Source organism: Chelonia mydas, chromosome 20 (genome assembly GCF_015237465.2).
Source record: "Chelonia mydas isolate rCheMyd1 chromosome 20, rCheMyd1.pri.v2, whole genome shotgun sequence".
In the NCBI taxonomy this organism is placed as follows: domain Eukaryota; kingdom Metazoa; phylum Chordata; order Testudines; family Cheloniidae; genus Chelonia; species Chelonia mydas.
The window spans coordinates 7,258,532-7,286,503 of NC_051260.2; the positions used below are offsets into that span (position 1 = coordinate 7,258,532).

The following is a 27,972-nucleotide window of genomic DNA, read 5'->3' on the forward strand; positions in this document are numbered from 1 at the left end:
TAAGAGGTCTCCTCCACCCAGAGAATTTCTTCCTGGATTGCACCCTGCATATGCATGTGCAATGACTTTTTGGCTAATGTCACTCCACATAACAGTCACAGCTCGTTTGACGAGGTCGCAGTCAGCCTCAGCAATCTTTCTAACACAAGTCCCAGTTGCAGACATTTGTAGTGGCAGCTTGGTCCACGTGTCCATGATCCACATGCTGTGCTTAAGACTCCAAAGACAATGCTAGAGGGGAACAAATTGTTCTCCAATCTCTATTGAAATAGATTCCAATCCCACTTCCTGTCTTATGGCTTGTGAGAGTCCAAGAGTGGAATGAAAATGTGGAATCACTCGAAGAAGAAAAAGGGTTACTAACCTGTTCCATAAGTGCTCTTCTTAGAGATGTGTTGCACGTGTCCATTCCGTGACATACACTCCTACCCCTCTTCATTGGAGTTATGGCAAGAAGGAACTGAGGGGGCTCAAGGCTGCTCTGCTCTTTATACCTGCACACAGCAGCAGGAGTCGTTTGAGCCACCTAACAGGTACTGCTGAAGGAAAAAGTTTGATGGCCATGCACTGGGCATACAGACTGCCAAAGCGAAATTGACATGTGCAACACATCTGGAACAGTAGTTATGGAACAGATTAATAACAGTTTTTCATACTAAGCCCTGCAACCCAATCTGAACCCAGCTACAAGCGTCAAGACTGGGACAGTTGGGTTCGGCTTTCCGCTTGCCTGTGAGGTCAGCTTGTGGTGGTTACTTGTGACAGCAGCTGTGTGCCTTACTCCTGCCGTCTGCCACCATCTGCTGCTCTGTGTGTACGCTGCAGAGTGAGAGGTATTGCGATGCCTCGGCATACTCATTTTGCAGGGCATACACAGCAGAGCATGGGTGATAGGACCAGAGCATGCAGCTGCCTCTGTGCCAACCCCACAGGCAGGAGGTAGCAGCAGTCGCAGCTCAGATTCGGGGGAATGGAGTAGAAGGCTCAGGGTTGAAGTCAAGTCAAAAAATGACTTGACCCTACTTGGGCAGAGCCTAAAAATTAGGCTTGAGCAGACCTCTGGTAACCAAGAATATTATGATTGATCATAGATAAGATTGTAAATTGCATGTTAAGACGTCTACATCATACTAAAAATGGAAAGTCAGTCTGTAACCACTGAGAATGTGTTAGAAATTGGTTCTTTCTGTGGCTCTGTGCTCAATAGTGTCCTGTTTTGATATGACTAGTTAACCCTTTGCCCGTTTCTGATCACTATTTTGTGCTGTTCATAAAGATGTTTCCTTGTATTTGAATATGAATTAGTGAATTTTTGTTAATAGGTTAACAATGTATTTTTGCCACTAGATGGTATCAGTGTCTTCAAAATCTGTGTCAACTTAAAGCTGCTTTTATTGGATTATTTTTTCTGCCTGTTTTAGTTTTGATTATCTCTTGATCCAGTTGGCAATTGTAGTTTCCAGTTTCTGCGTTAACCTGCTGTGAAAATGTTGCTTTTCATTGTTAAACACCTCAGATGCAGAGGCAATTTGTTTGTGGAGGGAAGATTGTATGATTAGTAAAGTGTGTGAAGCACTTCAGGATCTTTAGAGCCTTGTCTGCACTAGGCTGTTTTTGCCAAAAAACTTGCCATTAACAGTGCTGGTTGTTAGGGTAGACAGGGCTTTAGATGGCGATCTATGATACTATTAATCAAAATTTGTATTACGGTAGTGCTTAAAGGTCAACAGATTGGGTCCCTAATGTGATAGGTGTCCACACATAATAAATGTCAGTCCCTGCCCCCAAGAGCCTACAGTCTACCCACTGCATCTTCTAGACCTTCTGTAAGCAAAGTTAGATGATACGGTAGTTAAAATGTAAATGCACACCTGGAGTTACGTGTGCACTAGTGCACTTTCTGTTGCTACCAAGTTGAAAAGCGGAACCAGAGGTAGCAACAGTGAGAATATTTTGGCAAAAAATGTAATGTTTACAAAGTCTGTGGGAAGACAAATGGTGCTATCATTACTTTTTCATTTACAAAAAGCATATAGAGAAAAAAATCATACAGATACAAGTTCTTGAGGCTAAGACTGATGAGAGTTCAGAGACGGGTGCGACTGAATTAAAAGTGCAGGAAGGTTTTAAGAAGGGATTTCATTCAAGTCATAGTGACAGGTTTGGTACAAGAGCCAAAGTAGACTGGTATAAGTCAGTACAAATTTCATATCTGGGATCCTTTACCTGTATTCTAAGGTAGGACAAAGGAGAAGGAAAAGTATGTTGGTTTTGTGTTCGGTTTCCTTATTTAAAAAGTCCTTTTAAATGTTTGTTGTTCAAAGGAATCATTCGTCTCTTGTGTAAATATTTTTGATAATGCTTAGTAGCTGTTTTGTGAAATGAGGTTGATTTATTTTATTTAACTGTGTGTTAAAATAGTTTCATATTTAAACAGTAAATTTTTATACTGCAGCATATTTTATTTGGTGAGTGGTTAAAATGAGTTATGTAAATACATGTGTAAATATTTTTTCATACCAACAGTATGCATAGCACCGTGATGAGCAGACATGTGCCCTGTGCTAAAGAGTTTCTTAATCTAAGTTGTATACACAGTAGAGTTCAGAGATGAACTCTTAGGTACACAAAACAATATCTATAGGTTAAATGTTGAACTTCCAGGCAGAAGGTGAATTTTTACCTTATTCTTTTAAATGCATTCAAAACTTGATAGAGGGATGGTACTGAAAAACCTGACAGCAGAAGTGTCTCATAGAGAAAGATGAGAACTTGCATCCTCCCACCCCAACCCCCCCTTTTCTTTTTTTGCAGCAGTTAATTAGGGCTGTGCTTCATATTTATCATTTCAAAACTTCCTTTCTAACCATTTTATTTTGTTTTACCCACATTTACTCTTTCTCTATATAAATACGGTTGAAGAGAAAAGCTGCAGTTATACTGAAGAAAATAAGGGATTTTGTTCAATCTCACTTTTCACAAGTTATGTTTTATTTGTAAAATACTTCACCCTTTCTATGAAGGGGATTCAAATGTGAATCACAAAGGTATTGTTAAGTAAAAAACTTGTTTATCTGGTTTTAAAAGTAAAAAGTCTATGGCTCTTGAAAATACATATAAACAAAACTGTTCCTCTTAAGAGTCAGAAATCTGAGATTTGGTCATCTTGGTGTCTGTGCTAGAGAGAGAGTTCACAAAGGGAAAGAGCATAAGGTTTGTGAGAGAAGAAACTGTCTCTAAAGTTCAGTTTTTTCAACCTCTTAAGGGTAAGGTGATTGTTTCAAGTGTTGCTAAAATCCTGTCTCATTGGTTGTGTCGCCTTTTGGAATCTTACAGGAAAAAAAACTTTGCTGTTAAACATTCAAACAAACAAAATGGACAGATGTTGAAAAATACTTTCAGGCTTTCACATCAGACTCTTAAAAGTTCTAACTAGTTTACAGTTGCCATATCATTGGTATAAGTCAGTGCTTCACTTAAAGGTGACTCAGTGCCGTGGTTCACACTAAAGTATAATTGCAAGTTGCTTGGTTAAGTGGTAAATGTAATTTAGGTGGTGGTTGCTTTCTGTAACCAGCTGGTTATGATGTAACCATTGTCTTTAGGAAATGAAGCTTGTACCTTTGCTAAGAAGGAGGGCAGACAGCAGTCACTGCAGTGGTACTGTTAAGAGGATATTTGCATAATTCCTGTTTTAAACTGTGCTGAATAAGTGTTAGTACAGGGTATAGCTTGGCACAGAAAATCTCAGCATGCAAAGAGCACTTGAGTCGTAAACAAAAAAGAAACAATTTTAAAGCTATTTTTCCCATGTCCCTATTGTTTCCTTCAAAGGTATTGTGGTTAAAGTCCAGTTTCCAGACAGAATGCAGATCTTAGGGAAATTACTTAAATCGTACAGCCTTATACTTCTAATAGCCTAGTTGTTTGTCTCCAGGCAACTAATATGTTCAGCATTCTGAAATTATAAGTAAAGTATCAGAAAGGTAGCTAGACTTGCAGTTAGGTCTGGGATTTGGGCCTTTAACCTTGATGTCATGGTAATGTGGCCCACTACTAGTTATTTGCCTTTGATGTGCAGTCTTTTTGCTCACATATGGCCTACCTGACTTAGCTATTTAAATATGCATTTAATCAGGCAGCATTACCCCCTTAACTGTTCTGAGGCACAAGCCACAGATTGCTTGTAACCTGTAAAAATATGACTGAGCAGAGATGACTGAGCAGTGCATGCTTAACGGACAAATACAGACTTAATATTATGATTGGTAGCATTTATGTGGCTTTTCACCATAAACATGTTTTTACATTTTTTAAATATAACCTTTTAAAGAATCCTGGTTTAGTTTTTACATATTGAATGATAAATGGGTTAGAGAATATTTAAAATGGACCCTTCTGCTGTTAGACTTACTTGTTTCCCCAGCTGCCTTTGCTCTAGGTGGGGATGGTGCTTTGGCATGTCACAGTAACTAAATGTTGGCATTTGGGACTTCTTTGTACCATGAAGAGCTTTTTACATTTACCTTATTTAAAAATTATATCCCAGCCACTATTTACCTGACTGAGCAGTTAAGATGTGCTCTGAGAATTTAGATAGCATTGTGTGTCTGTCTCTCATTTGCCTTACCTGTAAAAAGATGGTGTTTCTAATTGCAAGCCCTACTATCTGGGATCTGAGAATCAACTTGGGTTATATCTGGATATAATTCGCTAGCAATAAAGATTCTGCACCAGTATTGGTTTAACAATTCAGAGATAATGACTGACGCAGGGTAAAATCCATTTCTCTCTCCCATTGCCCGGATTGGCGCTGCAAGACTAATGTCAATATTAAAATATTATTTTGGCACTAAAGTGGATGCAATATATCAGGGATCGGCAACCTTTCAGAAGTGGTGTGCCGAGTCTTCATTTATTCACTCTAATTTAAGGTTTTGCATGCCAGTAATACATTTTAACGTTTTTAGAAGGTCTCTTTCTATAAGTCTATAATATATAACTAAACTATTGTTGTATGTAAAGTAAATAAGGTTTTAAAAATGTTTAAGAAGCTTCATTTAAAATTAAATTAAAATGCAGAGCCCCCCGGACCGGTGGCCAGGACCCGGGCAGTATGAGTGCCACTGAAAATCGCTTGCGTGCTGCCTTTGGCACGCGTGCCGCAAGTTGCCTACCCCTGCAATATATATTACTGAGAATACAATTTAGTCACAGAAAAGGTCATGGAAGTCATGGATTCTGTGACTTTACCAGGCCTCCTTGACTTCTTCAGCTTCAGCCAGGGCTGTGCACCACTCCCCTGGAGCTGGGGCTATCTCCTCTGCCCCCACCCACTCATGTCTGGAGCCAGGGCTGTGCCCCCCACCCCTGTGGCAAAGGGGCTTGGACTGTCAGTCCTGCATGGGGCTCCAGCTGGCATACCACCCCCGGCAGCTTCCCTCCTCCCTCCCCCCCACCCAGTTGTTTTAAGTAAAAGTCACAGAGAGGTCATGGCTCCTGTGAATTTTTGCTTATTGCCCACAACCTGACTGATTTTTACTAAAAATGACCGTGACAAAATCTTAACCTTACATATTACACATGGGGAAGAGCCCTGTTGAGTAAGAAGATGCCCTTTTTACATGGTTGCCTTTCCGACCATACTCTAAGCAACCCCGTACAGTAGAGCAGGTAGAGAGCCTGCCAGGGTTTTAAAGAACACAATAAGACTTCAGAGAAGCTAAAATTAATTAACCACAAAAGCAGGCTGAATGAATAACCCCCCCCCCCCCCCCCCCCCCCGGACAGATCTTTACAGATAGTCTGTACAAGAAGTAGCATTGGTAAAGGTCTTTTTACATCCTTTCCATGTCAAAGTTGATGCACAGGCAGAAACCAGTCCTTTTTTCTGTCACTTGCTGCTGCTCCCATTAGCTCTGTGGTGTTGAAATGAACTATTCTGCCTTCACTACTAAGGGGGGTTCCTAAGATTTATCTTGGGTGCTTTCATTTCTACTTGGCAGCTTCACATGGGGATATATGTTGGCATCTGCAGTACATGCTTCTTTCTGATTCTGGTGGAAATGGGCTGCTGGTTAGTGATTTCTCAGATCTCTTCATAGGTGATTTTTTCCCAGCCAATTCCCAGAATCTTTCATAGGCACTTATTTTCGAAGGTGTCTGTTGTTCTGACATTTTAGTAACTCTGCAGCTCTTGCAGCCGTGTGTTAGCACCGAGATTACTTTTGAATTGAAAATTCTGTTTGGTTCTGGCGCTGTATATTTTTGATTTCCATAGGTGGTTGAGTTTAGTAAATGCTGTGGATGCGTCTCTGTACATTGGAATGCATCCGATGAAGTGAGCTGTAGCTCGTGAAAGCTTATGCTCAAATAAATTTTAGTCTCTAAGGTGCCACATGTCCTCCTTTTCTTTTTTTCTCTGTTCTTGATGTCACTTCCTTCTTGAGGTCTCTGTTGACTAACAGCGTGCTGCCCAGGTGGATGAACTGTTTTACTTTTTTGATATTTTAGCCTTCTAACGTGATGTTACCACTGGACATCTGCTTTTCAAGGATGTTTGATTTAGCATAACTAATTTTGAGCCTTGCTTGGCCTGTTATTTTTGCCAAATTGTCTGTCTTTGTAAGTTTTTATAGGCATCACTCAGTAGTGCAATATCTTCAGCAAAGTCTAGGTCTTCTAGGCATTTTCCATCTACCCATGCTGTTCTGGTGTTTGTGTTGCTAATACACTTCATTATCCAGTCTTTTGCAATGCCAAACAGCAGTGGAGATAAAATGCAGCCTTTCAGCACCTGTGTCCACATTGAACCATGTCATCTGGTTGTTCAGATTTAGTATTAGCCATTCTGTAAGGGGATTTTTTCAACATTTCAGTATATCTCTGTACTGGGTTTTGTATTAAGGTCTTGACTCTGCAAGCATAGTTGTAATTTTTCTTTAGGACTTCAATCTACCATATCCTCCAAATCTCAGGTTTACCTTTTGACTTTAATTTTATTTAAAATAACAGTTAAGGAGTGAACAGAGAGGTAGTGTAGTAAGCTATGAGCTGCCTCAAAGTTTGTTTTTAATCAAGGAAGCTAAAACATTGAATTCTATTCTTTAGAAGTAATTTTGAGGAATTATTTGCGCCCTCTGAACTTTGTCTTCTAATAAGTAAGGAAGCTTCTGTCCTGAATTGGACAATCAAACATTTCTTTTTGTTAATCCATAGAGCTGTTCTGCTGTTTTAATAGGTTTGATTGTCCTGCAGCTTAGTATTTATTGTGTAGATAGTATAATCAATTCAGCACTCGTACCTTATTTAGTTACATAAGTAGGCTTTAAAGGATTAGATTTTTATCGGTAAATGTCAGTAAACATCAATTTCACTATCCACACACAAACTGAATATTTCTAGCGATAATAGAAAGTTACAGATAAGCAAAGGAAGAAAAATGCTGCTTGAGAACTTAGTTTAATTTAAGGATATTTACATATGTGATATTGACAATTTGTATTTTAATGGTAATAAAGCTTTAACTTCTTGAATCTCTACATCTGCTGTCATTAAATAATTGTCTGACCACCCCATGCTTCCCTGCGACTGTGGAAATGTAAATAAGTAGGAGAAGAAAGTTTAAAACTTGTAATTTTTTGCAACTGTGAAAAATTAAATGGACAAAAAAATGCTTAAAAATAAACATCGATATCAGAAGTTGAATTCTGCCAAGCCTGTACAGAACCTATATTGAATCTTAGTCTGTCCTCCCTTCGTTCATTCAAGGAGGAAGGCTTGTCTGTCTTTATCAGGTGCTTATGTTGCTTGAATAATAATCATTATTATATGCTGAGGTGCTTGTAAATGTGTATTTGTATTCATGCAAACCCAGCATTATTTTTCAATGTGTGTTTCTCCCCCAGGATGTTTTTGAGATGCGCTTTGCTAAAATGCCAGATGAACCTGAAGAACCCATGATTCCAGCCTCCTCTCCAGTAGTGGTGCCGCCCCCAACCAAGGTGGCCCCCCCTTCATCCAGCGATAGCAGCAGTGATAGCTCCTCCGATAGCGATAGCTCATCAGATGATTCTGAGGAAGAACGAGCTCAGCGACTAGCAGAACTCCAGGAACAGGTAATGTGTTCTGCGGGTCTAGGGGCTAGAGCAGGGGGAACTGGGAGTCGGGCATTCACAACTCTTACTGACTTGGGTGACCTTGGGCAATTTGCTTTAGCTCTTTGCTTTAGTTTATCCATCTGTAAAATGAGCTACCAGCTGTCCAGGGGCTGTGAAGCTCAATTGTAAAATGCTCTGACATCTGTCATTGAAAGGGCTTAATGGGCAATGTATTAATAAATATCATGGTGTCTTTCAAAACATGTGCGTATTTTCTATTTAGTTCACATCTAACGTTCAAAAAAAATTACAGCACCATTACACTATACCATTGCCTTGAGTTAGGTAGCGTCATTTGAATCGATAGAATAGAGTTTTGGGCTGGCTGAACTTAAGACTCAAGTGTGGAACATGGACTTATAAAATGGGGCCTGTAGCCACCACCTCTGATAGGGAGGTGCAGCCCTGAATACAGGCAGTGCTCCATCTAGATTGTTGTAGCCTCACAGGCCCTCCTCGTCCATTAAATCATTCGGTGTCAATAATACTTAGTGTCCGATTGGCGCTGAGGAAGTGGCAGTCTGTTCTTGGCCAAAAGGTAAGGAGAGTAGTAACTTTATTTATAAAGGCTTCCTACCCCCTGTAAAGCAGGTCAGGGTACTTTAAAGTATAATAAACAAAAAAATCAGTGGACAATAAAAAGCATCTCGAACTGACCCACTTAATATTCAAAGAGATGAAAGCAAGTGAGAATAGCCAGGCCAGAAAGGAGGAGAAAGGAATGAATATGGGGGAGAAGGTGATGCAGAGCGAAAGTGTCTTGATCTTTGTATGTCTGCCTCTTAGCTTAAAGCAGTGCATGAACAGCTCGCTGCCCTGTCCCAGCCACAACAGAACAAACCAAAGAAAAAGGAGAAAGACAAGAAAGAAAAGAAAAAAGAGAAGCACAAAAAAAAGGAAGAAGTAGAGGAGAATAAGAAAAGTAAAACCAAGGAACCACCACTCAAGAAGGCCAAGAAAAATAATAGCAACAGCAGTAACTCAAGGTCAGCTTTGTGTCTGTCTTATCTTGCAGTTTTTGTATTTTACTGCACTGAGGAACAGTAGTGAGTTAGAGACAACCTTCTTGCATTCAGGATTACTTCCAACAGTAACCACTAGTGCCTGTGATGTAGTGATGGTTCAATCTGGGGTTTCTAGCTTCTGTAAGGGCCTTGGCATTGATAGTATCAGTTCCAGCAACACGTGTTGGTGCAGACCCCAATCCATTGTGCCTCAGTGTGACAGTACTTGTTTTCACTTGTGCACCCCTGTGCTTCTGTGCCTGGCTTGTGTGGCTGCCATTAGTATCCAATATGAGATATGATAGAGAATTAATTTTGTTCCTCTGTATATTGTCACTGTGACATTGAATCCCAGATCCTGGAGTTTTTTTTAGATTTCATCTACCTTCCCCTCCTGGGTGCTGGAGGGATTGGCTTATCAGGGAAAAGGTTATGAGCTAGATATTTACAGTTGGGTAAGTGACAACTCGGAGGAGGTAAAATATCCAAGTACTTCACGGGCATAACCCCCAGCCAGCGGGAGGAGCTGTTAGCCCCCAGCCAGCGGGAGGAGCTGTTAGCCCCCAGCCAGCGGGAGGAGCTATTTACAGTGCAACAAAGTATCATAACTTCGGGTAGTGGGATGAAATGAAGAAAGGGGAAAATGTAGTTTGCATATAAGTACAAACTGCTTGCTGTGAGCTTGATTAGGCTGCAAAATTGTCAAAGGTAAGGAACATGAGACCATTTCTCAAACCCTACCCCCACCCCCCATTTAGGGCATTGAGGCTGGATAAAATACTAGACAATGTACTGTACAGCTCAGTTGTAAATCCTCCCCAGGGAACTGAACTGACTGTGGCCTAATAGATCTCTTACTACTTTAATTTCATTGGTAATCCTTTTGCTACATAGGCTGTGCATTCTGTGTTAACGCTGAGGTGCTATGAATCTGGCTGAAGTGTGACCTCTTCAATTACATACACATCCTTTTTATAACTATAAATCTAGTTTCTCAAAATTATTGACAGTCTAATTTATGTATTCTCAGAACAAAACCACAACCCTAGTATATGAAGTCTAACAGATCGTTACTTATTCTGAGGACAGGTTTGTTTGTTTTTTTCATGCCTGCTGCTTCTTGCTTCCCCTCCTCTCCCACGCACAGTACATAGATCAGCAAGTCAAAAGTCATATATGGATCCCTCTTATTTAATGCTGAAAATGAATGTCACCAAGGAGCGCCTATCTATCACCTTCTGTTCTCTCTGCCCCTCTTACCCACCCATTTCAATTGTACTCTTAATAGCCTACTGAAATTAAACAACTTTGATCATTTTTAATTAGAGTGTAATGTAATCAGTGTTACATTTAAGACATTAATATCAAGCTGCTGCTTTTTAAACGCCTCGCCATTTTGGTGTTTCTATAATAATGTTTTATAATTATTCCTAAGTAGTAAGAAGGAGCCTGTGACGGTGAAGAACAGCAAACCCCCTCCTGTCTACGAGTCTGAGGAGGAGGACAAGTGTAAGCCAATGTCCTATGAGGAGAAGAGGCAGCTGAGCTTGGACATTAATAAACTCCCTGGTGAGAAACTGGGCCGAGTTGTCCATATCATCCAGTCAAGAGAACCCTCGCTTAAAAACTCCAATCCTGATGAGATTGAAATTGACTTTGAGACATTAAAGCCATCCACGTTGCGGGAGTTGGAGAGATATGTAACATCATGTTTACGGAAGAAGAGGAAACCTCAAGGTACCTTTCATCCTCAAAGCAGTTTACTTCACATTCCAGCGATGTAGTGCAAATCTTGTGAGAGAGAGAGAGAGAGAGAGAGAGAGAGAGACACACACACACACACACACACACACACACACACACACACACACACACACACACACACACACACACACACACACACACACACACACACACACACACACACGTAGAGAGAGATGGTGCACATACTGTGCGTATAGGTATTTATATCCTCATGCCAGGGGAGAGAAGAACTCATTTCAAAGCTACTACTTTTCTATCAAAAGGTAGATTTGATTAATGGCACAACAGCATGTGTGTTAAATCTTACCACTGGACTTCAGCTCAATGGCTTGTGATTTAGGGCTAATTTTATCTTAATATCCCTGTACTTTGAGCTCTAATGTAAATATTTTCTTCACTCCAAACACTTGATACAAGGGACAGATCATACTGCCAGCTAAATGGAATATTACATGCTGTTTCAATCTCATGCAAACTTTTCTTGTAAAACCTTTTAGTTTTCTTTTTATTGTACAACAGTGTTTGTTCTGGGCTGCAAACTCTTCAGTGTGCCAAAAAAAACCCCAAAACACCTCCTCTCAGTGAAAGAATGTTCTCATGTCAAACTGGGGCGCCATCATGTGAAACAGTTGGCACATGTATAGGCCTGGATTTTGGATTGTGCCAGGCATGAGACTCACTACACTGGGGCTGCCATCCTGGATTCTTTCCACCAGTTTTTGGAGCTGTTTTTGGACTTTGTTTCAGTTTTTAATATATGGTTAATGTTCAGAAAAGCATTTTAAAATTGAAGTAAAGCCTCTTACAAAATCAAAAGTGGCTGCACATGTAGAGGGGAGTTTGGAGGACTCTCCAATCACCCATTCCCATGCTTTTCTTTGTACTAATATATCTGAATAAAACCTTTACGTTTGGAATTCAGCAAGCCACAAGAAGATGTGAAATTGCCCTATGTGCTGGTGGCCTAGGCATCACTTGTAAGCTTATTTGGTGTTTTGGAAAGAACAATAGCCTAGAGCCTGAAGTGTAAATGTCAAACGCTGCATATGCATGATAAGCCTCCTCTAACACAGATTGCAGAAGGATTGGGTCACGTGCAGGATTGAGTATATGCAGTTTTGGACCGTTTATAATTCATTGGGTCAATAGCATTCTTAAAAAAAATACTATGCGTTAATTATGGGCCAATATTGTCTAGTCAGTAAATAATGTGTGTTAACATTTCTAGCACACTTTCCTTCTGCAAGAATCTGATACATGCATGTTTATGGGTTATTTAGGCAAAAGTTGTACTTGTTACATTGGAATTGGGAGCAGCAGGGCAAACTCTTCGTTTCTGCCCTAGTTTGTAAAGCTCAAGACTAGGAAGGAACATGGGAACAGGGCAGTGAGTTTGCTTTGCCCAATTACAATAGTACTTTACTTAGTTAAGCTACTTATGACTCCAACTATAGAGCATCAGCATACAAGCAGCCCTCCATGCAATAGAATTCCTATTACGGGCGTTGCTGATTACAGGAGGACCACACAGCACAAGACTGGATTCTGGGTTATTTTTGTCATCCTTTGACAATATTGTACTGTTATCTTGTTGCAGCAGAGAAAGTGGATGTAATTGCTGGTTCCTCTAAAATGAAGGGGTTCTCCTCCTCAGAGTCTGAGAGCACCAGTGAATCCAGCTCCTCCGACAGTGAAGATTCAGAAACAGGTTAGATGCAGCTTATTTAAAGACTCAGTCCTATACCTGTCTTCTGTATAAATAAATATGTTTTCAGTACTGGCTTGGTCTTTAATTTTTTTGTCTTGTAATTGAAAACAGTACACACAGTGTAGATCCTGCATGTTGCAGTTGCCTGTAGTGGACCCGACATATGAAACTTGAAGGTGGGGGATATGGCATCTTGCACTTCCCAAGATTACAAGATTTTCTTGCTTTTCTTCCTTGCGATGGGAGAGCCAACCTGCAACATATGCCCAGATACTTTCTGTCTGGCCAGTGATTTAATTACATATTTTTTAAAAGTCCCCTTCTCTTTTCAGTTTGCTCTTGGGGAGTGTAAGTGTTCTCACCAGGAACACTTCTGCACCAGAGCATTTTGCTGGACAACAGCTGAGGAAATGTGGGTTTATGTATAAAAAATAAAAACAATGGCATGAAACAATTCTCTTCAGGAAAGGTAGGGTGAATTTAGTGAGCAGTAATGACTGTGTATAGCTTTTCTAGTCTCAGCTGATACTCCCTCAGAATTTGTGATTTAGGCATGTTAAGTTGATTTTGCACTTCTGAAATAGCTTCTTAAAGTATGGTTCTTCCTCTAAAGTGGCATTGTGGCATTCTTTTTTGTCGAAGTGAGCAAAGCTGCATAGCTAAAAATTTGAGTTATTCTTTCTCGAACTGCCAGCTCTGTGTGGGTTCTGAAAGTTAAGCTGGGTTCTTTCTGACACATAAATCACCAGTAATAAAGTTTCTGCAACTTTAACTTAGTTAACTATGTCTGATGAAGATGTAAGAGGTAGAAAACAGTCCTGCTTCCACTTCTATAGCTGTATTGACTCTGAAGTGCAAACAGGAGTAAAAATAAATAGAAACGCACTTGTAAGAAATTCTGTGACTGAAGTAATACATTTTCGGGCCTGCCATTGGGTTGGGAGGGGCCTAAGAGCACAGGTGCTCAATGCATACTGCTCTAAGCCTCACATGTATGCTAAATACTCGCCTCTTCTTTTCCTGTCCCCTCCAGTCAGCAGAGGTTAGTATTTATAGGAGTTGCTTTGGGTGCTTACTAATGACACTTCCTACAAACACTCCAATTTTAAGGCTGTATTTTTTGGGGTTGGGGAATCTGCACTAGACTGTAGTTAAACATAACACATTTAAGTTGCATTATATTGTCAAGCATATTTTTAAGTAAATTTAGTTTTTTGAAAGGAACTCCTGACCTTTGATGATAGTTCTTTAGAGGGAATTATATTTAATGCTGGTCAAAATATAACTTTCAGTGGTAGTGAGTGCTGTCCTCATAGTGTGTGTTAGTGGAGGAGAAAAATGGTCTCCTGCTACTTGATAAGTCTTAAGGCAGAGCTGCCACATTTACACTCAGACCATAGACTGTTATTGTACACTTGTTTTTCGGTGGCTTTATTTGACTAATGCAGACTCAGTCCTGCCAAAGCTTCTGTGAAAAACTTGTTTAGAAATCAATTTCTCTGTTCTTTCTTGCATGACTCTTTGCTCATTCAGGTCTGAGACATGGGAATTAAAGAAGTATTGTTCCTCTCTGCCCCAGAGATTTATTCCCAGTGTGATGCTGTTGTCTGCAAAAGCACAGTTGTGGATATCTTGGCCTGGTCTACGAAGTTTTTGTACTAGTATTTGGCTATACTACTATAGTTAAATCGGTGCAAAACCTGTGTGTAGACAAACCCTAAAATGCCACAGTATGGCAAAAACAGAACGTTCCTTCTTGTTTGTCTTTTTCCATGGAAAATATGCGTGATCCAGACAAAACCATTTCTATGTCAAATGTTTCTCATAATCTTCGTGAGAATGAGGCAGTGGAATCTAATTCATTTGATTGGGTGGATATGAGTGAAATTGAGCATCACTTGCTCATTGTCCTGTAATTGACCTCTTGGGTTGTATTGGCTTAGAGAGCCTTCTTCTGCCATAGAGCACTTTATCCTTAAGAACAAATTGCTTTATAATTTATTTTTGTATTTTGAGTGAGCTGTCACTAGGCAGAGCTAATTAAAACCTTAGCTCTCTATAAATTTTATGTGGTGTATGGTATGGAAATCTGTAAGATGACAGTTTGCTCAACTTTGCAACATGACCGTCACATTAGTACCTCCAGTGTTCTCCACTGCATGCCATAACTGCACTTCCTTGGGGGAATTCTAAATGTGACTGAGTTTTTTTTCTCTAGTGTTCTCTGTTCCATAAAACTATAAGAACTGACTGTAAAACTGCTCTTCCCATAAACGTATCCGTATCTACCTAGTCTGATTCCATCTTGACATTCTTGGGATGACAGGGCCAGTGTTTTCAAAACTGGCCTCTTAATTTTGGTTGCCTCTGTTTTTGGGTGTCCATTTTGAACTTGATTATCACAGGTGCTGAGCCCGCCACAGCTCTTTAACTTGTATTGGTGCCCCCAGTCAATAGGTGCTCAGCATCTCTGAAAATCACGGCCAGGGTGTCCCATGTTTGCTACTGGAAATCAGATGTTTTTGAAAATGTTGGCATTAAGTGATTTAGTGCTATCATTAGAGCCATTGGACAGCACTCTGTCTCTAGGTATAGTGCAATGTGCGTGATGATTGAGCCTTCTTTCCCATCACATTTATTTTGAAATTGCAACTGTTCCTTGGGATGCAACTTTTGATTTTGTTTTAGCTTGTTGGCTGTTATCTTTCACTTTCTGTTACAAAATGAATCATATAATATATTTATAATTCTCTCAGTTTAAACACTGTTTTTAAAAGCCAGCAACCCTGCATGCAGTTTGTAATCTTTATCAAGCTTTCTGCCACGTCATAAAGCTACAATCACCAGATTTTTTTTAATAGTCTTTGAATATGTACAAATGAATATACTTGTTTTGATAATACTTTGTTACCACAAAAGAAAAACTAAATTTTTCTGGTCTAGAATATTTACAGTGACGTTTGTTTTGCTAAATCTTTCTCCTGCTTTTCTGATTAAATATAGGGGCCCTTGTTGACCCTATACTGCAGGATAGTAACTTAATTATTAACATATAGAAAACCGTTTCCCATGAATTGAAATGTAAATGTTTAAACTTTTGAGAATTGTATATTTGATACCTTATGTAACTAATGTATTGTTAGTTCATGATACCCTTTATTGTAACAGCCCTGTTGCTGGCCATCTGAGCGTCTCTCCCTGTAATGTTTAAATGAGCAATATGATTCTGGAGAAGTTGTAAAATATATATCCTGATAGGAGAATCTTGGAAACACCTGCACTGGAGAAGTGGAAAATTAGATTTAAAATCTTACTGATAATCTTTGCACTTCAATTTGTAATAAGATCTGGCTTCTTATGGTCTTCTTTTATAATAACTTGGTTTCTGTTTTTCCTTTTTTTACCCACTGAGCTGCTGTTTGGTGGGTGTACTTGGTGTTTTGTGCAATAGATGTATGTGGTTTTAAATCTAAAAATATTAATATTATAATTCTAAATTATTTTATCTTGGTTTGGTTTATCATAAAGCACTTTGATACATGTAAAAATACACACCAGTTAATTCTATAATATATAAGAAAAAATAGGTACATATTATATAAGTAGTTATACTGAAATTACACTTCTGCTCCGATCTCCTACAGTTCAGTCTCCGTAGTCACTAAAGACAAGTTTTAATGTACTAGTACAGTGCTCTCTTACAGCTGCCTGACTCATCTCTGTAGTCCAGATTTCTGAAAAGCTACTTACGTTCTGGGTTGATTTTGCTCCACTCACTTCAATCCACCTGTTGTTGCTAATCCTTAATCAGAATTTAAAACAGAATGTTTAAAGCATTCTTGTTAATAATCATGAGTACTATACTTACGTTGAAAATCAGCCCTTGAAGATTTAATACCTTGAAGATAGATGATATTAGTAGAGAAAAGAAATTACTGGGGGATGTTCTGCAGGAGATTGGACCAGGTGAACATAATGGTCCCTTAGTTTTGTAATCTATGAAAACAGAGGTACAGGATTAAAGGATTAGTGCAGTTTAATTTTAGTTGTGTTTTGACAGTATCTTTATGAATTGTAATGAGATTGAAATTCATCCTGGAAACATCTACTTGTGATATAGACTAAACATGACCATCATGTTGGCTGGTAACTTTCTTACCTCCTGACTTTCTGTGCTAGTACTGTGCAATTTCTAGTAGATTTCATTGCCTCTTTCAATTATGGTTTTGGTATCTTCAGCTTTAGGTGAGTTGCATGTAAGCAACATCTTTTTCTACAGAATACAAATACAGTTTTGTAAGCATATCTGTTCTTTTGATCTGAATCATTCAGTCATGAATGATCAGACTGTAGTACACAGTGGTGCATCTTTATGGCAGAGAGTGTCTAGTGCTCACAGAACACACAAATATATGTTAACAAAAGTCAGAAATTGCCTTTAGAGGTGCAATGCTGGGTCTTTCTGGCTTGAGTATCCTCTTACCACTTTAGGGCAGCAAAAGAGCTCAGTTTTTTTCATACCCTGGGGAGCAGGAATGTGGGAAGTAATACTTGTGGTGAACTTGGTCTCCATGTTTCATAGCTGTTGTTTCATATTTCAAAGTTTTAATGCTGAATGAAGTAATATTGCGATGTTATACCTCACCTAAAGGTCTTAAGTATTATTTTGTGTTCATGTCTTAGCTAGCAAGCCTGAGATGTCTCCTGAAAAGCCTCAAAGACCACAGATATGTAGAAACCATTCTACTAAAATTATTTCCATCATAACAAACACTAAAGTTAAGGTTTCAACTTGACTTGTCAGCTGAAACTTCCTTTGCTCAGCTCAAAGGTAAACTTTTGGGGTGAACATTTTGAGTTAACGCCAGTTCAGCTGTGAGTTGTGCAAAAGAAAGATACTTTTCCTGTGTTTGTAATGTATTTTTATGTATGGATTAAATGGCTGACCTTTCAGACTTCAGACCCTGCTAAACTGTAATCTGTTCCTTAATAGAGTTTCCTTATGAATCTGAGGGGGGAAAATTCTTCCCTCCTCAACAGTACTGCACTCATTTGAATTTAATTGGCTTCTGTTTTGTCTTTATCAGGCATCAGGTAGCTTTTTAGTCATGTTTGACAGCCCTGCCCTTCTCAACAATCAAACTGCTTAACAACTTCAATATACTGTGGTGATTGAGGAACTTCAGAGAATTGGAGGCATCTAGATTGGGGAACTCTGTGCAGAAACTTCCTCTCATCCTCTTTTTCTCATGTGGGTGGGGAGTCTCTAACAATTTGGATTTAGTGGATTTAATGCCTAGTAGTATCAAAGTTCCTGATCATCTGGCACTTAGGAAATTTAGAAGAATTAGGATATTCTACCCTAGTGTCCTGCATTTAGGATGTAGTTTGAATTATGCATCTGAGGAGGCATTCATATCCGCACACAGTGATTTGTGAACAGAATGCCACCATTCCCCTTGGACAGTTGTACCTTCAATACCTCATATGGCTCTATATAAATAAGCTTACTTAGCTAAACTCCTAGAGGTGCTTTGGTCTTTGGGTGTCTGAAATAGGAAACTTGATTCCCTGTAGTCTTAACTTACCGTACAATGTTTCGAAGTGCCTACTACCTCCTATCTGTTGTAGCTCCTCCCTGAGAAACACCAAATGGGAGAAGAAAAAATAAGAGATGAATTTTCTCTCAGTAGAATCAAGAATTAACTTTGTATTAATCACCAAGTACACTCCTAATAGCATCAGTAGGACCCAACCAAATTCACAGTCCATTTTGGTCAATTTCACGATCATAGGATTTTAAAAATCATAAATTTCATTATTTCAGCTATTTAAATCTGAAATTTCATAATGATGTAATTGTAGGACCTGACCCAAAAAGGGATGAGGGGGTTGCAAGGTTATTGTAGGGGGGGTTGTGGTACTGATGCCCTTACTTCTCTGCTGTGCTGGCGGCGGCGCTGCTTTCAGAGCTGGGCAGCTGGAGAGCGGCGGCTGCTGGCCGGGAGCCCAGTTCTGAAGGCAGAGTCACCACCAGGATCAGCACAGAAGTAACGATGGCATGGTATGGTATTGCCTCCCTTCTGCGCTGCTGCCTGCAGAGCTGGGCCCTCAGTCAGCAGCTGCTGCTGGCAGGGCACTGTCTTCAGAGCTGGGCGCCCGGCCAATAGCCGCTGCTCTCCAGCCACCCAGCTCTGAAGGCAGTGCAGAAGTAAGTGTAGCAGTACTATGACTCCCCTAAAATAACCTTGTGACCCCCCTGCAACTCTGTTTTGGGTCAGGACTCCCCAGTTTGAGAAAAGCTAGTCTCCCCTGTGAAATCTGTGTACTATAGGGTAAAAGCACACAAAAGATCAGATTTCATGGGGGGAGACCAGATTTCACGGTCCATGACGCTTTTTTCGTAGCCATAAATTTGGTAGGGCCCTAAGCATCAGTAATGGGGCTTTGCAGAAGAGCACTGCTATATCTATGGTCCTGCAAACCTCTTGAGTAGTTACTTGGAGAACTATGCAGTTGGGGAGTTCACTATTGAAATTCAACAGTTAAGGCTCCCTGACTGATCAAATTTGCACCCTTACTGTTCTGATAACTGTATCAAATTTGTCTTAATATTCTATTTTAATGTGGTGAGTTTTAATAGAAACTCTTTTGTTGGGAGTTTGGGTGTGGGATGTTCTTCTCTTTATTCTTTTTAGCTGGGGATGTTCATTTTTTAAAACATACTTTCTAATGAGATGTCAGGAAAAGTGCTTTACTTTGGTTTTGAGCCCATTGAAGAATGACCATCTTGATACACCACTCCTTGTTAGTTTACAACATGCTGATTCTTGTTGCATCTGAATTGAGGAAGGAGAGCTAATTAATATTTGTAAAGCACCATACAGAGCTTCAGTCCACTAGGCACTTGCACTCTAATCCTATTTTAAGAAACTATTCACTTGCATACGTGGCTGCAGGATCTGGGCCTTAGTGTGTTTATGTACTGTGATACATAGAAAAACTAAGTACTATTTTTAATCACTGTTCTTTTGCCCTGTTAAGATTAGGGTTGTTGGGTTTTTTTCTTCAAAACCCTAGTGTTCTTTAATGTAAAATTTTGACAAATATCACACCAGCATTTTTCCACTAAGGTGATAGTTCCATTAGAAATTCAATAAACTGATATGCCAGCAAATTAGAACTTAAGCACCCCTTTTTCTGTATAGGTAAATATACATCTTGTCCAAGACCAATTTGAACCTTGGGTTTTAGTGCTCTTGCTACTGCTAACAACTTTCTTTAGCCACATTTTTAGGGAACTCTTCTGCCTTACATGACTGTGTGTCAGTGGCATAGAAGCCACAATGAGTTGATCTGCTCTTCCTGCACAACAGGGGAAGGGAAGCAGTTAGATTGAATTGTCTTCCAGCATAATGCCAAGAAAGCACCACAACACAGTCTGGAGACCGAGAGTCACTTATACACAGTATTCACATTTTGAGCTCATCTCTAATACCAGGGTAGTATGGAGGTTCTCTGTGCTATCAAGGGAAATTTAATTTATAACCGAAACTATTTTGTAAAGTTTTTTTTTTACTTGCAGTCTCTTAGCATTGTTAAAATGTTTTCTCCAAATCACATGATTGTTCATGTTGTGTTTTATTTTTCTATAAACTGCTGGGGACTGGGATTGATTTTTACTGGAATGTATAACTGCATGTTTCTAGCAAAGCTGTAATCCTAGTTTCTCTGATGCACAAGTGTGAACTGTTTGAAAGTAAGAATGCATTTGCAATGAATGGACTGTCATTGCCATTTTGATTCAGATTCCTTTAAGGCACTTCAATTAGCATTTATCATCTACAAAGAATTACTTTATACAAATCTGTTTATTTTTATATTTTTATCTGCATGCTTTTTGATTTAACAGTAATGTAACCACAATCTTTTTAAAAACAAGTTGTATAGTTTTTTTATATTTTTGTTTTTAAATAAAAATAAATAAAGTGTTTGGTTTGTTACAGAAAATGTACCTTTTTGTATAATGGAATTACAGTTTTAACAAGTCATTTCAAAATGGAAAGAATATTTTTACCAAGTATATAATTGTATACTATTATATTGAGTATTTCACCTTCCTCAGTGAACGTGTGGGGAAGTAACTAATAATTGGAAAAACTTGTGTGAGTGGGAAAGATACCCTAGAACCTTCCAGAGAGGGAAGCTATTTGACAGAATAAGTTCATTGTAAGCAGAGGCTTCTCTTATGGAAACTGGGCTCTGATCTTAGTGTTTCTACTCTGAAAAGTGACTTTGTGAGAATGGCATTGTGGAATCCCATATTTATTGTGTCTTGAGGATTTCTGTGTCAGATGTGCTGTGTGCACAAGTAGAAATTTTTTCTAATTACCAGCCTTGAAATCTCAACCTGGGCTCTACGAGCCAAAGCTTAGTTGAAATGTGGTACGAAGAGAACCATCATAATGGTTCTGTGAACCAGATTTAGTTCATGCGGCGCCCTTGGTGCCTTTCATGGGCTTCCATAGGTGTAACACTGATTTGGAACTTAAGCAATTTTGTAGATACACAAGATGGAATAGAATCAGCAGCTCACTCAGTCTTGGCTGTGTTGGCTCTGCAGGGCTAATAAGAATAAAAAGCAGCAAAATTTTATCTCTAAAATAGCTGACGTGACTATTCAGAGTAAAACTGCACTTTAAGCATAGAAAAGTGATTTTTCTGGGCCATGTTTTATAACTTTGTCTTTTGTTTGGCTGTTCTTACATTTCTGAAAACCTCATGGTTAGTTAAATGGCCAGAAGGTTAGTGTACTGTGGCTGGCTGGAGTGGAGCAGAGTGGAACTGTGTCCATAGCTGCTTCAGTCCCACAGACTCACGGATGTGATTCCAATATTAAACAGAACTGCTGATCCACACAAACCAGGAGATGCACAACCTTTTGCTCAGAGCTGTATAGAGTGAATGGAGCTTCTTGTCAATCCAGACCAAACCATTTTCTCTTACCTGTGTGCGGAGAATGGTCCAGTATCTTGGCTAAACATGTGATAGTTTGTCAATAATTCAGTTTAAACTAAAGAAAGTATCAATACGAGAAATATGCACACCAGAAAGCAAACGTGACGCTTCTGAGGAGGTTGGTTAGAAGCTAGCCATCATACCTCTGAGGAATATAGGAGTGAGAGCAAACACCTGTACAAAGAAGCAACTATGGCAGAGTGACACCAGGAGTAATCATGTCAGTTTTACAGGGCTTGGTACCTTTTTAACTGCTTTTCAGGGTTGACACTTGCACACAGCCTTATATGTCTGATATTCCCTCTTTTTCACACCTTTACTATTGCAAAACACATACATGTTGATCAGCTGCATGGAAACCATGAAGCTAGGGGTCTCTGACATAAAGTACAAACGAGAAATGTTATATATTAAACATGGCATTTTTGGCTGACTCCTGAAGCTGGGGACTGTCTATGTATAATCTCACATTTCCAGTCCCGCTCACATAGGAGTGACATTGGCTTAATTGCCTTTTCGCTGTTAATGTTTACTCGTGCAACTTCGTTGTGTACTTATGCAGCGAATCTGCAACTTGTCGAGAGGAATTCTCTCAAATCCCATTGATTTCCAGAGATCAAATATTTCATAGTTTTCCTTGTCTCTTCCCCTCAAGTTGTGGTGTCCTTTTACAAAACTTCTCCTTTCCTGGAATCCCCCACGTTTGTTTGTATCCCATCCTTTGGTTTCTTCCCATTGGTATTTTTCCTTCTGATTAAATGGAACATGACAGAAATATTGGTTCCTTCAGTAACTTCCATTTTCAAGCCACACAGCTTATTCAGTTTCCTTCTAGTTTGGTGTGCATGGTGGGAAGTTTCTTGCTATGCGGACATGATAAAAGTGGATCAGCAAGTAGAATGTTTATAGCAAAGTGAATCAGGTTCTGTTTGCTATATATATTACACTTGCATCAGATAAGAATGTGGCAGTTACAGGCTCCATGCTCAAATAAATTGGTTAGTCTCTAAGGTGCCACAAGTACTCCTTTTCTTTTTCCCTCACATAGTGTATGGCTCACAGAAAAGCAGACCAGTCTCTTAGATACTTAACTGTTACAGAGACTGACATCTGTCACTTTGACAACTTTTCTGTAAATTTGATTTTAGTTTACTGATTAGTATGGGGCTTCTATTTTCTGCCCTCAGTCATAGAGTAGGAACTCAGAAAAGACCTCAGTGTATAGTTGTAAAACATGATTTTCCTGAAGACCTACATGTTGCTGCGTTTCCTTCTTGCCTTTCAATGCCTCTTCAGTTGATTGGCATGGTGTTCCTGTGATTAATTCTCTCTCAGCCTCTCTCTCTGTTACCTGGATTTTTGACTCAGATAGGGAAAGTCTATGTGGGGCAAGTCACTTAATAGCAGAAAACCTCAATAACTCTTTCTTTTTCTCCTTTGTGCAAAGTAATGTCAAAATGGCTGGTTCAGATGGCTTTGTACATCTAAGTCAAAATCTACTCTTTTAAACAAGTTTGCAAGCAAATTAACCATAATCCTTTTTTTGCATTTTAGTCCAGTGGACAGTGCACTGGACTGGGATCCAATTTCCAGCTCTACCATGTACAGTTTCAAGAGAGACATTAAACCTCCATGTTTTAGCTTCCCCATCTGTAAAATCAGAATGATGATACTCGACCTCATTTGTAAAACGCTTGGAGATCCTCAGAGGAAAAGTGCAAATAATGGTTTATTTTTTGTTCCATCCACTTCTGTATGGATGTGTAGAACATGAGCCTTAATGCATGAAATGTACTGAAGTTTTATTTTGGCTCTTTGAAATGTCTTCTGCTAGGTCAAGGCCTAGTTAAGCAATTATTCTTACCAAGTTAGACTGGCAAAGTGTCAGACTTGTACAGTAGTCCTCAAACGACTAGTGGCCCCAACCATTGGTGTTGATGCTTCATCTCCCTACTGTAATGATGGAGCTCTGCTACCCACCTTCCATTTTCTTTTGGACATGTTCTGACCTGCAGCTGAGCTTGGGCTGTTCCTAGTGGTCAGAAAAACAGCCTGAGCCGTGGAAAATGTGAACAGTTGAATGGGAGTCTGCTGACACACTTGAGGTCTTGCTCTGGTAAAATTATACAGCTTCCTGAAAAGCTTAGGGAATCCCTATAATGAGACCCTGGTGGCTGAAGGGACCTCCAGGAATACTTTAATTATGCTGTATTTACCTTATAACACAGGGAAGTTCATAATGAGAGATGCGTATGAAGGAAGCATGATATACGTAGGAAGTGGGTCTGAATACTTACCAGATCATCTTAAATTTTGCTACAGAATGGTTTGACTTTGTATAGGCCTTGCAAAATTATGAAAATTTAATAGATGTCAAGGCCGGAAGGTACAAGAGTGATCATCTAGTTTGACTTCAATTTACCAGCCTAAGTACAAATTCTATCATATTTGCCTGTCCCATCACATGAGGATTCATGACAGTGAAAATAGGAATACTTTACTTACTGATGAAAAAAAAAAAAAAAAAAACCTGAGGCATGAATGGGCCACTAGCATTTTGCCAAGGTTGTTTTAAAACTATGTTCAGGGGTAGTGCTTCAGTCTGAACCCCACACCACTGGGCATGCCAAATAATGATGAAGTAGAACACGTTCAAGCAAGGGAGTTGATCCAGGTGTTTGGCTGGAATTCTCCAGGGGAGGAAATTTAAGCCAGATGGTCAATATTGTGCCTTTCATTTTTGTTGATTTAATAAACTCTGAAGTAAGCTGCAAAGGAAGTCTTGGGAAGCTCTAATATATAACAGATTTGCACCAATGGAGAGGGGCTGACTGGTAGTGAAAGCTGCTGAAGGTCCCAGACAGTTTTGTTATAGGGTGGAGAAGAAAGTTTGCTTCTGTTTGGCTCCCAGTGTGACCTCTGATAGAAAGTGGTGAGTTAAAGCCCTTCTTGTTTAAACAGCAAGAGGCCCTTGGATGCAAACTCTTAACAATTCTCCAGTGAGAGAGGAAGGATGGCTTTCTGTGTAGCATCTGTTCTATCATGGCTGCTGTCTGTTTCTTTCCTCTTCTCCATCACTGACATTGTAATGTTCAAATAAGGGCTCTTGATCTAACTAATGGGCTGTGAAAACATTTGCTTCACAGCCAGCTCTCTGCAGCCCTGTCAGGTTGTAACTCCAATAAGCTATTTGGGATATTTTCCTTCATTGCAGCTCCACCAATGATAGCAATGGAAGTACTGTCAGTTAGACCACTGGCATTTTTACCACCATGTTATCTAACACTGGTCAGAATGGGTGTAGAAGACACCATGACACAAAGTCTGGCAGCGCCCTGAGTCCTATCCACACTAACTGCCACTTTGGTTACCACCGGTGGCATTGCATTGGTGAGAGATTTCCAAGAAACTCTAATATAGGCAAGGGCTAACCAATTCTTACAGTCTGTCACTTTGGTGTTCCAAAGGCCTGTGGCCGAAGAATTAGTGTTGGTCAAAGTCTTGAAGAGATTTCTTTGTAAATCATTGTAGTTGATGTTTTGAAAGTTCTGATCCTTCCTGGTTTTGTGAAGGAACAAAGATGTAGCCAAGGAAACTGAATCTCTTTCCTCCGGAATCTGTAGTAAGTTTCAAAGGTAAAATCAGGGGAAAGCTGCCTGTTTTTGTGTCTGAAAATATGCTCTTCGCGAGTGCTTGAGAGAGAGTAGTTCGCAGTGAGCACCAAAACTTCGCCACTCTTCCTGTGATTTAAGTGGTGTACTTGTAACGGAGATCAGTAATATTAGTTGCTCCCATATTTGTCTCAGTGATTCCTGAAAGAGCAGCACCTGGATGCTAACCCTTTTATTATCCCTTCTTCCTTTCTCCACAGAAATGGCACCAAAATTGAAGAAGAAAGGGCACTCTGGGCGAGAGCAAAAAAAGGTGAGTTTTGGAGAAGCCTGCCTCCTGGAGCCATGAGAGAATTCCTATGAATGAGAGTCCTCAGTATACAGTGACTGCTGAATCATCATAGAGGTTGGGCTGGGCCAAGCACACAGGCTGTTAGAACAATGCTCTTATTTAGATCTCCCTTTTAGATCAGGAGCTTATGGTCAACCACAGGCTCAGTCCCTCCATTATTGATGTCTGGAATTGTTCTGAGCTGCCTCCCTGCATACCAGATGAGACAAGGCTGGAAGTTTAAATGAGAAGGTGTCCTGATCTCATGAGTTTTTGTCTTCCCTAGCATCACCACCACCACCATCAGCAGGTGCAGCAGCAGCAGCAGATGCAACCACCGCCTGTCCCTCAACAAGCACCACCTCCGATGAAGTCCTCTCCCCCTCCTTTCGTACCTGCACAGGTCCCCATCATGGAGCATCCTCTCCCAGGGAACATGTTCGACACTATCACACATTTCACCCAGCCCATCATGCATCTTCCTCAGCCAGAGATGCCACCCCATCTCCCCCAGCAACCTGAGCACAGCACTCCTCCTCACTTGAACCAACATGCAGTGGTCTCTCCTCCAGGTAAGCACTTAATGAGCAATGCTGTGTGTCTAAAGCTGTAGCCCTTTCTTCTTCTTGGAGTAGATGCAGCCTCGTATTCCATGTAGGTGTGTGTGTCCCCAGCACACCAGAGCAGGAGAAATTTGCCCAGCAGTAGAGGGGTGGCACTCGCTTCTTGTGGCTATAGTCCTTCTCCTGGCTACATGATGCAGTGCTGTCCTGACCCTCCCTTAGTTCCTTCTTACCGCCCGTGACTGGAGTCGGAGTTCTGTGTGGTCTCAAACTCTCAACTAATTTAGTTTTTTCTCTTGTGTATAGTTAGTAGTACCCTTAATTGTTAGAGTAGTGTGTGTTACCAGTCTGTTTCCCCAGTGATGCCCTCTCTGGGGTTTAAACATTGTCTTTCGTGTGGGGGAGCAATCCCCAGCAGCAAGGCCCATGTCAAGAAGTATTGCGCAATCTGCCGATCGGTTTAAGAAACTGACTCAAGTGGCTGGGGACCTTCGCCTGAAGCAGTGCCTGCTCGAACAGGCCGTGTGGCCTGCTTCCGTCCCAAGGCCCTCAGTGGGTCAGAGGTTCCCTTGGGCTCCAACAGCACTGCCACTTCATGTTCTGGAGCAGGTACTTCAATAGGGGCTGTTGCCTGTGCTGAGGAAAAGGTCGCATAACACCAATAGGTCTTTTGGGGTGACTCTTCCGCCTCCCCCAGGAAAAGCATGGAACAGCATGGAGCTGGTGCTTCTAACCCTTCCCTGGTACCTAGTAGGAAGGTGAGAAACCCTCTACCGTTGACTTTGGTTCCAGCCTCTGGACATCCATTGAGTCTGGCACTGATGAGGGAGATGCCAGTACCGACTGTTTCTGCTTCGGCAGCATACCAAGTAGCCACAGACCTCCTTCTGCCTTTCAGTCCCAACCTCTCCTTTGGTCCAGGACTTTGCCAAGTCTGTGTCTTCTATTGAACAAGCCACTGAACCCTCGGGTCTATTGGCACTGCACCCCAATGTTCCCCTTCCACAAATTGTGGAAATAGGGCCGGTACTCTGATTGGTACGTGGGACCCCGGTACCAGGAACCTACTCGGCACTGCTGCAGTCTGCACAGCAGATGTTTCCATGGTGGCTTTCGCCGCCCTTGACATTGGTGCAATCAGACACTCCACTACCACTGTTCACTTCAGGACTGCCAGTGCTTCCAGCACTGGCATGCTTGGTACCAGTGATATTGCTTCCATTGGTAGCACTGTTTCCTGCCTCATTTTGGACAATAGACGAGTCAAACATCTACTTGCTCCCTCTGGTTTTGCTCTGCCCTTATCTCTGGAATCCTGAGACTCCTTTGAGTCAGGGTTGTCATCCTCCCACTCTCCATTGCCCGACCAGCATTGAGGCCCACTGATGGATTGTTACATGTAACAGGATTGGCGCACATCTCATGGTCAGGACAGAGGTCCCTGGCCCTGCATCTGTTGGCCACCAATGCCTTATCCGTGTCACTGCACTTAATCGTGATTAATTGTTTTGAGTTAATCGCTTGAGTTTACTGCGATTGACAGCCCTATTTTCCACACTTCTCCCACCCATACCCAACAATCCTCCTGATTCACTCCAGGCTCTTTCCCTCTCCCTCAGCTCCTCCATTACCCCTGATTCCCTCAAGCCTTTGCACTGCTTCTGACAGGTGCAGGAAATACAATTCTTTACTATAATTTAAATGAATTACGCAACGTTCTGTATTAATATGCCTCATAAGGAATCTATTTGTCAAAAAAAAAAAATCGGAATTTTTTTGGGGGGGGAGGGGGGGGGGGTCTGTATTGTTACAGA

At 40.5% G+C, this 27,972-nt stretch overlaps 1 protein-coding gene across 14 annotated transcripts in view; it reads left to right on the forward strand.

Annotated features, from left to right (window-relative positions):
• The window catches only part of BRD4 (bromodomain containing 4), a 244,767-nt gene that overhangs the window by 165,903 nt on the left and 50,892 nt on the right, over positions 1-27,972 (forward strand). For 11 of the 14 annotated variants that reach the window (XM_043533002.1, XM_043533000.1, XM_037883738.2 and 8 more), the window contains 6 exons: positions 7,908-8,117; positions 8,946-9,145; positions 10,599-10,900; positions 12,525-12,635; positions 25,525-25,577; positions 25,882-26,167. In XM_043533002.1, coding sequence (XP_043388937.1) covers positions 7,908-8,117; positions 8,946-9,145; positions 10,599-10,900; positions 12,525-12,635; positions 25,525-25,577; positions 25,882-26,167 — 1,162 coding nt within the window. The remainder of the gene's footprint in view (positions 1-7,907; positions 8,118-8,945; positions 9,146-10,598; positions 10,901-12,524; positions 12,636-25,524; positions 25,578-25,881; positions 26,168-27,972) is intronic. The other 3 variants (XM_043533003.1, XM_043532999.1, XM_043533005.1) reach the window with 1 other exon arrangement.